The 12543-nt window shown below is 48.4% G+C and overlaps 1 protein-coding gene across 1 annotated transcript in view; it reads right to left on the bottom strand.

The window, feature by feature from the left end:
* Window positions 1-8380: 8380 nt before the first annotated feature.
* slc9a5 (solute carrier family 9 member A5) overlaps window positions 8381-12543 on the bottom strand; it is a 19913-nt gene continuing 15750 nt past the window's right edge. The window contains exons 14-16 of the mRNA XM_081605690.1: window positions 12455-12524; window positions 10607-10735; window positions 8381-9621 (exon numbers count right to left, since the gene is read on the bottom strand). Coding sequence (XP_081461816.1) covers window positions 9056-9621; window positions 10607-10735; window positions 12455-12524 — 765 coding nt within the window. The 3' untranslated portion in view covers window positions 8381-9055. The remainder of the gene's footprint in view (window positions 9622-10606; window positions 10736-12454; window positions 12525-12543) is intronic.

Raw genomic sequence — 12543 nt, 5'->3', positions numbered from 1 at the left:
CAACAAACTTATTAAAATAAACAAAACAAAATGGAGGACCTGCAAACTACAACACACACACAGCAGCAACAAGCTCTGTGTCTCTATGCTAGCTAGCCTTAGCACTCAGGACAGGCTGGCTGAGGTGAACCAGCTGCAACAGAGCAAGGGGGAGCAACGCATACACAAGCATGACTGACAGTGCTAAGATCCTCCTCGTTCTGACTGGTTGTGACTGAGTGGTGTATTTCTGCAGTGACCACTGGGAGCACTGGGAGAAGGAGCCATCAGCACAGAGTGAGTTTCAACAGAAATATGAAAACATTTTTAATAAAAGTGACAAAGTGCAGCTTAAAGAAGCATGGCAGCTTTAAAACATTCCTGAAACGTTCCATCAGTTTCCATGAAGATCATCCGATCCTCCTCCCAACAGCACCAGTACCAGCCTGCTGCTGGTCCCAGTTCTCACCTCAACCTCAGCAGCAGCTGGGATTATTTCTGGATTAAATCATAATCTATCAGGGAAAATTATTATTAATGAGCAGAGAGGGGAGCTCAGGGCTTTATGAGGCTCTTATTGTGAAGTTCTGCATGCCCTCCCGTTACTGGGAATTGGTCCAATAAGACGAGCTGGTAACCAGTTAAACCATGAAACCAGACCAGAAAGCACCCAGTGTGGTGGTTCTAGTCGGAGCTCTGCAGGTCAGATCCATGTTTCTGCTGGTCAACAGGTCGGCAGCGTCTGACTGCGGGACATCCCTGCACCACCAGGTCCAGCAGAACCAGAACCAGAACCAAAGGATCAAGGTTAGGAAACTTCTGCAGCTCCTGAGCAGCAGCTGCGTGTTTTTCTCTCAGCCCACTCAGAGCCTGAAACAGGAGAAACAAAGCACTCACCCCGTCTGGACTTCAGCTCGTCTCAGACCGGACCGGGCCGCTCCGAACCGGGCCGCTCCGAACCGGGATCCCCCAGAACAACAACAGGCACTAAAAATGTGAGGCGAGGCGGCGGAGCAGCAGCATGTGTTCAGAGAAGCAGCAGCTCCCAGCCTGCAGCTCAGACAGCTCCACCCCCCGACTCACTGAGGGAGCATCGCACTCAACTGCTCACACACACACACACACACACACACACACACACACACACACACACACACACACACACACACTCTCTCTCTCACTCTGTGCTGGCAGCAGTTGAGACGACATTCTTTGGACAGAAGATCTGATCTTTAAATAGAGCAGCAACAGCTTCAGGTCTGCAGCAGCTGAGGGGGAGAACGTTCTCCACACGGGAACCAAGCGGAACGGGAACCAAGCGGAACGGGAACCAAGCGGAACGGGAACCAAGCGGAACGGGAACCAAGCGGAACGGGAACCAAGCGGAACGGGAACCAAGCGGAACGGGAACCAAGCGGAACGGGAACCAAGCGGAACGGGAACCAAGCGGAACGGGAACCAAGCGGAACGGGAACCAACCGGAACGGGAACCAAGCGGAACGGGAACCAAGCGGAACGGGAACCAAGCGGAACGGGAACCAAGCGGAACGGGAACCAACCGGAACGGGAACCAAGCGGAACGGGAACCAAGCGGAACGGGAACCAAGCGGAACGGGAACCAATCAGGAATCCAACATGTCTGGCCTTCACTTGCTAGTTTGAAGAAACAGTTTTATGTAAAATCACCTTCTGATCTTTGTCATGTTTTAATGTTTTTCCTGCTTTGTTGAAATGATTTCTCAAACATGAAAGAATCAAAGCATCTCCGTGGCAACCATTCAGCTGCTAAACGTCTGGGTGGACCAAGCCCCGTCTCAGAAGCTCCTCCCCCTCTCCGCTCCTTCAGACTAGCCAGCAGCAATTAGCAATCAGCTACTGAGCTCATTATAGGAGCTGCTGCTCAGAGCAACGCTGGTAAAACATTAAAGGGTTAATAGAGGAGCCATGTTGGGACGACTTCCTGGAGGCGGAGCTTCAGGAAGAGCAGGAGCTTCTTAAAGAGACAAACGTTAAATTATGAAGTCAAGCCAGGGGCCTCAGGTATAAAGCATGTGCATGTCCTCCCAGGATGAAGACAGATCCCAGGGCCCGGCCCGGAGCCTCCGGTTCTGGTCCAGCTGTCCTCTGGCAACCAGAACCGGGTCGGGAAAATAGGTTTGTAAATCAGATGGAGTTCGGAGGAGGAGCAATAAAATGCTGCAACGCAGGAAGTTGACGAGCCAGGGTGCAACGACTCACTGATAAGCTATGGGATGGAGATCGCCACAGCAACCAAGACAGTCAGCCAGCGGCCATCTTGTGGTCCTTCCCCTCTGAGCAACCTGAAGGCTTTCTACTGACTCAGTCAGAGAGCTGGCAGCTAATTAACATGATATTGATCGATGTATTGATCAGATTCAAGATTCACACAAACATGATGTCAAAGTGGAACTGTACAGAGATCAGAGGAAGATCTGCTGGAAGCCTGACTAAACCAATCACATGGATCTGATCGATCTGGTGATGTATCAGTAATAATCAGTCATCAGCTCTCCAGCTGTCCTGTTGGTTCGGCTTCCTGCTCGTCCTCTGATGCAGCCATTATGCGAGGCAGCGTGTCGCCACCCACATGACCCGTTTGCGGTTCTAAACGGTGGGTTCTGGTAACCAACAACAGGCAGCAGCTGTGCCCCGAGCGCGGCCTGGCAGGCGGCTCATCAGAGGAATGTGAGCAGGTTTTCCGGCTCAGGGAGCGATGAGCGGGCAGCCAATGAGGCGCCGGACGAGGCCTGCAGCTAAAGCCCAGAGAAAAGCTTCATTCCTGAAGCTGATCCCCACAGAAACACAGAGAAACCTGCAGCTCAGTAATTCCTGCAGGCGCACAGCGCAGGCGGGGTCCAACAGGAGGAGCTCTGGAACACTAATCACCACACGGCCACTTTTACAGTCAGACCTGTGAATAAAGCGATGTAAGGCGGCCAGCTGACTGCTATTGGCCAGTTTAACACTCATCATCATCATGGAGGAGCAGGACGCTTCCCAGGAGCTGCAGCAGCAGTTTGGGGGTCTCGCCGTCTCCATTGCTGCTCTGGTCCGCCTCACAGGCTCAGCCTGCAGGAACGGCCCCAGATGGTCTGCTGAGCAGGACGTGTTCCCACAGGTTATTAGCTGCATTCCAGCAACATGTTTATTCACATTTTGAAGCATCGTACAGAAAAGGTTGATGGAAACGGGAAAGTTTGACATAAATTCCTCAATTTCATGATAAAAAGTTATTGTGCTTGCCTGAGGTGGTTTTCTGAAAGAGTTGTACTAAAGCACAGCAGGAATCAGATGAGTTTCATCTCCTAACAAACGCTGCACTCTACTGGTGGGACTGTGCCTCACCAAGGAACCAAACCCTGAGGCTTTAAAGGCTTTAAAGGCTTTAAACCAGGGGCGTCAAACTCAGCTTCACCGAGGGCCACTTCAGCATATTGGCCTCCCTCAACGGGCCACATAGACAAATCAGGAGTTCCCAGGTTCAGTCCTCCAGACGGCAACTTTTAGATGCATCCCTGCTAAAACACCCCAGACTAAAGGTTGACTTCCCTCATCAGCAGCAGCTCCGTTCTGTAGAGGATAATAAATGATCCAGGTGTGTTAGAGAAGGAACACATCTAAAGGATGGTAGCTCTGGAAAACTAGACTTGGGCAGCATAAATGTATGAAAATACAATGTTAAAAATAAATTAAACACCTCATATTGTTAAATAACGCTTTGGAGCGTCTGGTTAGGAAGCGCATTCAAAACCTTTGGTTGAAACGGCGCGTTAAATTCAAGTCTCCATTACAGACCAGGTTGTGTTCATCCATTTGAGGAGCCGGCAGTTTATCTTGAGGAAATAAATGACGACGCAGAAGTTAATAGGACTGTAACATGCGCAGTCCGCTGCTCAACCACTGCGGACGCGGCTCCGCCGCCGCTGCGAAGAATTAAAATCCGCTGGGAGTAACTCATCCAGCGGGTTTTACAAATGGAGCCTTCAGGGTTCACATTACCCAGGACAGCGGCGTCCTGGAGGAGCTGCAGACGTAACAGCTGTCCGTTTCGGAGAAGCAAAACCACGCAAATAAATAAATAAATAAACAAATAAATAATCCTGGTAAAAGCGCACACCGGACCGCGCACAGGGTAAAACACTCACCGGGATCTGTTTGGATCAGACAGACCCAACTGACTGATGAATCAGCACAGATTTGTCTCCAGATGGAACCAGGAGGAAGTGGTTCAGACCCCAGCGGGTGAAGTGATGCTAATTTAAGTGAGTAATTTAATTTATTAAAAGTTATTGGGGCCAGTCAGTGGTTTGTGTCACTAAGGAGAAAAATGTAGATGCTTTTATCTGCTTAATCTGGATTCACGGTGAATATTAGCTAAACTGCATAAACTACATAGCCGATGTTAATATGATTGTGATTTCACGGATAGAAATAGTACATGAACGATTTTTTTACGTTGTCGGTCCAGATAACGGATAACAAAAAAAAAGTCTAGCGCCACCTGCTGCCCTGACACCAACTCACACATCTTCATTCAGTCTTACTTGTAACTGTTTTTTTAGGGGCGACACCAAGTGAAGCGAGTTCTGCTTTCATGTCCTCATCCTGCTGCACCTCCAAAGTGTTTAACACATAAGCAGCACATGCATCAGGGGCTGTTTATGTGTCATGTCTGACATGTTGTGGTTATAAAAGCAGATGAGACACAGAGGTATTTACCCATAACGCTTTGCCTTCTGCATACTGCAGCATCAACATCTGACTGGTGGATTCGCTCAAACCAGGAGACGGAAACATGCATAATTCATGTTTGCTTTTTGGTAATATTTATAATAATATAATAAAGTTGTCTTTAAATTTGCATGGCAACTGGATGGAAATGTGGTTAGTGAGGGAAGATGGTCCACAGCAGGAGAACCAGCAGCTGGTTCAGTTTGACTCAGTTAATAACATGAATCCATCCAGAAGCTCAGCAGGGGGCCTTCAGCTGGAGCCGCAACATGTAGCCACACCAAACCACCTGGTCCAGACTATAACCTGGAGCCATCAGGCAGCTGATTTCCACCTGATCCGGCACACCAGAGACTGCCACCTGCTGGACCATCACAGCTGAGCCATCAATACTGATCTGACAGAACAGAGAGGACAGCAGAGCAAACATCAGCAGAGCCCCAGGAAGTAACCTCGACCTTCATTAACCTCATGAAGCCGCAGCATGGGCAGCGCTGGTAACACGCTGCGCCACAGCAGGCATGGTTACTGCAGCAGGATATAATTACTACTGAGTCAGAGAGGAGGGGAGGAAACAGGATGCTGAAGGACCGAGTCACTTCCTGTCACTGCAAGGAGCACCGCTGGAATGCATCACTGTTTTACAGTCACGTCTGGCTGAGTTTATTCTCATCATCATCAGAAGCTGACACTATAAAAACTATCTCATCCTAAAGAAAACCAAGAGTCAATCTAAATCAGGCATGTCCAAAGTCCGGCCCGAGGGCCAAATGCGGCCCGTAGTCAAATTTCATCCGGCCCGCAGCCTCTGTCATAAAATCAATAACGTCTGGCCCGCACGTAGAATTAATACATTGGGCAGCAGTACTGTTACCTGCATAGGGCGGAGCTTACACACTAAATGCTGTTCCTCATTTACCCACTAGAGGGCAGCAGCCCGTGTGACTCAGTTGGACGCAATATCACAACACCGTGAGTGAAACAATGACTGGGGCAGCCTACTATATAAAGTACTCGGGGACCAGCTCTTTGTTATTACACGTACATGTTTGTAGAATACGGAACAAATCGCGTCCCGTTTCGGTTCAATGCGGGACGCTACATTTAACAGTCAAATAGGGGACGGTTCCGTATTTTACGGGACGGGTTGCAACCCTAGTCGACGTATTTGTGTGAGAAGACATTCTCAGATGTGAACTTGACAGACTCTCACTTACAGACATCTTGTGCATCAATACCACTGAGCCAGACCTGGCCTATGTGCTGCAGTCCCGATCTCAGTATCACATTAATGCAGGCAAGTCATTTGTCATTAGTCTCTGAATAAATTTTGTTTTTTGAGGGTTAGGTTAGTCATAAATTCAGACCAGTTTTCAGTTTTCACTCCAGAATAATAAACTTTTAAAAATCTGATCAACATTTACTAATATGTCATATTTCAAATGAGCCCAGCACATGTTGATATGACTGTTACTTGCTATTTTATTTAAAAATTCAGTAAATATTGAACTGCCATGGTGAGATTTTTTTTTTATGTTTCAAATGTAATTTGCACTCAAGAGTACAAGTACTTCTGTTTAACCGTTAGAAAAAAGTTAGTGTTAAAAAAGTGAAGTGAATATTCAATTGCATATGATATGCATGTTTCAAATGAGCCAAAAGACATGCTTAAGATCGCTGAAATTAAAATAAAAAAGCAAATGTAAAACACAGAATGGCTTGCTGAAATGTGTTTAAATATATTGCTGTTCTATGTAAATAACATCTGCCGAGGTCGGCCCCCCTACATTTTTAACACACCAAATCTGACCCCCTTTGCAAAAAGTTTGGACACCCCTGATCTAAATCAACTCCACTGAATACTGCCCCCTTGTGGTCACCTATTCAACATGCAGAAGCACCATGTGGTGAACGTCGTACTTAAAGTGCAGCAAACACCGTGACAGCAAAACTCCGCCCGCAATTAGCGCCAAAACATAAAGGCAGCACCTGTAGGGATGGTTTATACAGTTTATCTTGGTTTGGGGTTTAGTATCCTCCTCAAACACCCCGACGACTAAAAAAATAGATCAAAGAAAACTATTTAAAATAATAATAGTATTTTTATTAAGTAGCTGACAACATTTGACTTAATATTTAAAAGTTATGTCATCAAAGAGAATATAAAATATAACAAAACTCTGCGGACGTTTTGGTTAAAATGCTTTTTATTCGGTGAAGTTACTGGCAGTCTAGGACTCAGAAATGTTCCTGCAGCGATGCTTCATTAAACTAGCCCTGCAGTAAAAGTACGGTAATACTCCTAAAGTACAGGTAGCGGAGTAAACTAGTTTTACCCACCTGTGGGCGGGACTGCTTTGACGATTGGAACAGCAGGTACTTGCACACATTTTGGGGAAAATGACGGTTCACGTTTATTGGTTGGTCCAGCAAACAGGGTTATTACAGCGCTGAATGTAAATGTGAAATGTTCCCGCTATTCATTTAGTTGCTCCATTATTCGTTTTTGTCCTTGTTTGTTTGACTTTGTATTTAATTTACATTTCAACCGGGGTTATTACCGTGGTGTTGGCCTTCAGAGAAGTTTCTAGAAACGCTTCGGATGCCCCGCCAACCAGTCAGTAACCGCCAAGAACAAGCCAATACGCTAATTATCCCTAATTAACCAGCAGCCTGGTTAACTAACCAGTTAATCTGTTACATGCCAATTTAAAACAAGAACTCACCGGCGGTGAAGAGCAGTCTGGGTAAAATAATCCGGTAGCGGTTATTTGTTACGCTTTCAGCGACCGATGCTAACCAGTTCCCGGTAGCTATCCTTTAGCTGTAACGGCTGCTTCTGAGGCGAAACACAGCGCCCCCTGTGGTCACTGTGCGGTATTACATCAACGCCCCCTGTGGTCACTGTGCGACATTACATCAGCGCCCCCTGTGGTCACTGTGCGGCATTACATCAGCGCCCCCTGTGGTCACTGTGCGGTATTACATCAACGCCCCCTGTGGTCACTGTGCGGTGTTACATCAACGCCCCCTGTGGTCACTGTGCGACATTACATCAGCGCCCCCTGTGGTCACTGTGCGGCATTACATCAGCGCCCCCTGTGGTCACTGTGCGGTATTACATCACTAGCATCAGCGCTAACAGATTCCACCACTTGGTTTAATCTCTCCAGTCTACACAGTGTTTGTCTTGAAAAGTCTTTATTATATTCTGATTTTACATCAGAGATTTGAACTTTACAGAATTATTATTTTATTGTTAGTTTCAGTTATTTTTAGAGGTTTGTTCAGGGAATTAACATGAAGCAGTTGCGTGAATAAAAGCAAACTATTGTACTTCGCTCTGCTCCTTTAACCACAACAGGAAGATAAAATCCTCTATTTTGCTTCAACACAAACAGCAGCAATATGGAGAACAACATCAGATATCGGATCCGGGTGCCAATGTGGTGCGGTTCTGGTTCTGGTGGTTCCGGTCCAGTTTGCTGCTCCTCTTCCCTGAAACACGAATCTCATAATTTAAAGAAAACCTTCACTCACTTTCAGATAAAAAATTACACAACAATAATCCCACGTTTTCAGGATTCATCAAGGCAAATCAGAAAAATGATCAAGATTTTAGTAAAATATGAACAAAAATATTGTCATCTCAGTCTAATTTCTCTTTATTTCTCCATTTTCAGAGGAATAATTCAGGATTAATTTCAGGCGTTTCTGACTAGCAGCACATTAAAGCAGAAACATATCAACCACCTTTATTTTAAATAAAAACCGTTCTCCTGCTGACTGGACCGAGCTGCTGCAGGAACAGATCATTGATGATTTGTTCTGGCGGAACCGCCGGTCCTGTTTGGACCGGACCGGGTTTCTGCAGCAGCTGCAGGAATAAAGCACATAGAATAAGGCAGCGGCATTCAGAACAAACAAGGCCTGTATTAAATACATGTTTTAAATAAGCAGCTCAGACAGAATTAAAGGGGACAGGCAGGATAAGGGGCGCCGCAGCGCCCCCTGCTGTATGAAAGAGTTATGAACAAAGAATGGATTTTCATTCAAACTGAGGGAATCACAGAGACATTTTCAGTGTAACTGATTCAACAGCATCAGTATTAATACACACACTTCTATTGATCTGCTGTGATGGAGCAAAGATCCTTCCAAGCTTCCAATCCATCTTGGCTGGAAAGTTTGGTGGAAGGATGAAGGTCGCTGATGGTGATGAAGATGAGGACAGAAGGTCATCTTCAGCTGGTGATGCTCTCTGGTCATGTGATTGTGCTGGTTTCCTATTGGCCGAGCCGACAGACAGCCCGCCCCCTCGTGTTCAGAGCTGCGTGGGGCGGTGACTGTGCGACCCGGCGCCGCCACCGGGGGGCGGGGTCACCAGACTCCTCAGGTACACGCAGGGGTTCCTCCTCCTGCCAGGGCCGGGCGGGGCCGGAGGCGGGGGCGGAGTCTGTGGCGCCCCGGGCAGCTTCGGGGCTGACATCAGCGGCTGCATCTCCTGCGACGCGCCAGGCTCCTCCTCTTCCTCCTCCTCCTCCATCAGCTTCTTCCTCTCAGGGAAACAGAAGGCGGCCGGGGCCTGGGCGGGCGCCGCCCCGATAGGGCCGGTGTAGGAGGCGGGGCGGGACCCTCCCAGCCTGGAGAGGGCGCTGACGCGGGGGTGGACAGGCTCAGCGGGCGCCGGAGGCGACGAGACGCTCTCCAGGGAGGAGATGCTCTGGTTCCAGGCCTGCTGCAGGTCCACCGGGATGATCTTGGTGGCCTCCACCGACACGCAGGGTGGGGGCGACCCCACGCCGCCCTTCCAGGGCAGATGGCTGTCCTCACTGGGCAGCGACGGGTGAAGGGGCGACGGGCTCTGGCAAACGTCCAGAGCTGCTGGGACTGAAGGACAGACTGTAATCAGCAGTCATGCAGAAAGACTGCAGCCCTACACCAACCTACCGTCACCATGGAAACGGGCTGCTTCATTTTCATTCAGCTTCATTCAATTCACAAAACAAATCATTTACAATCAATCATTCCAATTGATCTAAGTTCAGTTAAATATTTAGTCTAAAACGTTTCTAAGGAAACCCAGCAGAGCATCCTGACCCGCAGCATCACTCCAGCAGAACCAGAACCAGAACCAGCTCGTTCTCAGAACACAGAGAACTTTCTAGTTAATGAAAGTAAAGAGGGAGAACGGTTAGGTAATGGCAGCATTATGCCCTCCTTCAGCAGGAAAACATCACCATGATGTTTCCATGGCGATGAAGCATTTTCATGGAAACCTTCATTTCATTGAAGAACACCAGCTGCTCTGTCACCGCGGTAACTCGTCTTTGTAACCATGGTAACAAATTGTTGACCTTTCCTGCTGAACCTCCAAACTTCGTGGGAGAGACACAGGGCAGCTCCTTCTCGCTCCGAGGCTGACGTGGTCGGGGACTTCAGGGTTAACTTACCTCGGTGCTTCACAGCGGTGGGGTGCGGTCAGTCAAAGGTTCCTCCGGAAGCTGATCCTTTATTTCTTAGTGCGGTAACAAACATACGACCACTAACTGGAACGATTGCTCTCCTACACCTGGAACTCTACTTACTCTAATAAAGCTCTCTGTCCCGAACATGTGTGCCCCCTGCTGGTGTGGCAGTGCTAGTGCAACAAAATGATTTTCATTCCATTTTCTTATAAACTGGCTCTCATGTTGTGTTGGCCCAAATATTTATCTGTTCTGGTGGCTTTGCCTTTTTAACACTTATATCTGACTGGAGCTTGTCATGTATTTTACTTTAACATTTCACTTTTCAAGGACTTTGGTGGAAATGTGATATCAGAATAAATTTGCCATCCAGGTGGTTCGGTCCAATCAGAACCTCTCTGCTTTACCTGATTTGGGTCGCTGTTTGGGCGTCTCCACCTTCCGAGCAACGAAGGTGATGCCGACGTCCTCCTCCTTCTCCGGGTCGGATTGATCAGCTTTATCCTCCTCTGGTTCCACAGGAACGGCCACCGGATCTGAGACAGAGCAGCAGCAACATCACACCAGCTGCTGAGACGCCGGAGAGCGCCAAGCAGAAGATCATCAACTCCAACAACGTCAACCCAACGTCAACCCAACATCAACCCAACGTCAACCCAACGTCAACCCAACGTCAACATCAACATCAACGTAACATCAACCCAACATCAACCCAACATCAACCCAACCTCAACCCAACATCAACCCAACCTCAACCCAACGTCAACCCAACGTCAACATCAACGTCAACCCAACGTCAACCCAACCTCAACCCAACATCAACCCAACCTCAACCCAACGTCAACATCAACGTCAACCCAACGTCAACCCAACCTCAACCCAACATCAACCCAACCTCAACCCAACCTCAACCCAACCTCAACCCAACATCAACCCAACATCAACCCAACCTCAACCCAACATCAACCCAACCTCAACCCAACATCAACCCAACGTCAACCCAACATCAACCCAACCTCAACCCAACCTCAACCCAACATCAACCCAACCTCAACCCGTCAACCCAACGTCAACCCAACGTCAACATCAACATCAACCCAACGTCAACCCAACCTCAACCCAACATCAACCCAACCTCAACCCAACCTCAACCCAACGTCAACCCAACGTCAACCTCAACCCAACATCAACCCAACATCAACCCAACATCAACCCAACCTCAACCCAACATCAACCCAACGTCAACCCAACATCAACCCAACATCAACCCAACATCAACCCAACCTCAACCCAACATCAACCCAACATCAACCCAACCTCAACCCAACCTCAACCCGTCAACCCAACGTCAACCCAACGTCAACCCAACATCAACCCAACATCAACCCAACATCAACCCAACCTCAACCCAACCTCAACCCGTCAACCCAACGTCAACCCAACGTCAACCCAACGTCAACCCAACGTCAACCCAACGTCAACCCAACCTCAACCCAACATCAACCCAACATCAACCCAACATCAACCCAACGTCAACCCAACGTCAACCCAACGTCAACCCAACATCAACCCAACGTCAACCCAACGTCAACCCAACGTCAACCCAACATCAACCCAACGTCAACCCAACGTCAACCCAACATCAACCCAACGTCAACCCAACGTCAACCCAACATCAACCCAACGTCAACCCAACATCAACCCAACGTCAAACCAACATCAACCCAACGTCAAACCAACATCAACCCAACATCAACCCAACGTCAACCCAACGTCAACCCAACATCAACCCAACATCAACCCAACGTCAACCCAACATCAACCCAACGTCAAACCAACATCAACCCAACATCAACCCAACGTCAACCCAACGTCAACCCAACATCAACCCAACATCAACCCAACGTCAACCCAACGTCAACCCAACATCAACCCAACCTCAACCCAACCTCAACCCGTCAACCCAACCTCAACCCAACATCAACCCAACCTCAACCCAACCTCAACCCGTCAACCCAACGTCAACCCAACGTCAACCCAACGTCAACCCAACGTCAACCCAACCTCAACCCAACCTCAACCCAACATCAACCCAACGTCAACCCAACCTCAACCCAACCTCAACCCAACGTCAACCCAACGTCAACCCAACATCAACCCAACGTCAACCCAACCTCAACCCAACATCAACCCAACATCAACCCAACATCAACCCAACCTCAACCCAACTCAAACCCAGCTGGTCGTCTCGGTACCTTTGTCCTGCCAGCTGACGTTGCGTCTGGGTTTGTCTCCTCCCTCGTCCTTCGTGTCAGATCCTCGGCGCTGTCAGCAGAAGGACGAA

Source organism: Poecilia reticulata, chromosome 3, assembly GCF_904066995.2.
Source record: "Poecilia reticulata chromosome 3, P_reticulata-male-v2, whole genome shotgun sequence".
NCBI lineage: Eukaryota > Metazoa > Chordata > Actinopteri > Cyprinodontiformes > Poeciliidae > Poecilia > Poecilia reticulata.
Note: the sequence above shows the minus strand (reverse complement) of the source record. Positions and strands in the feature narration are given on the sequence as shown.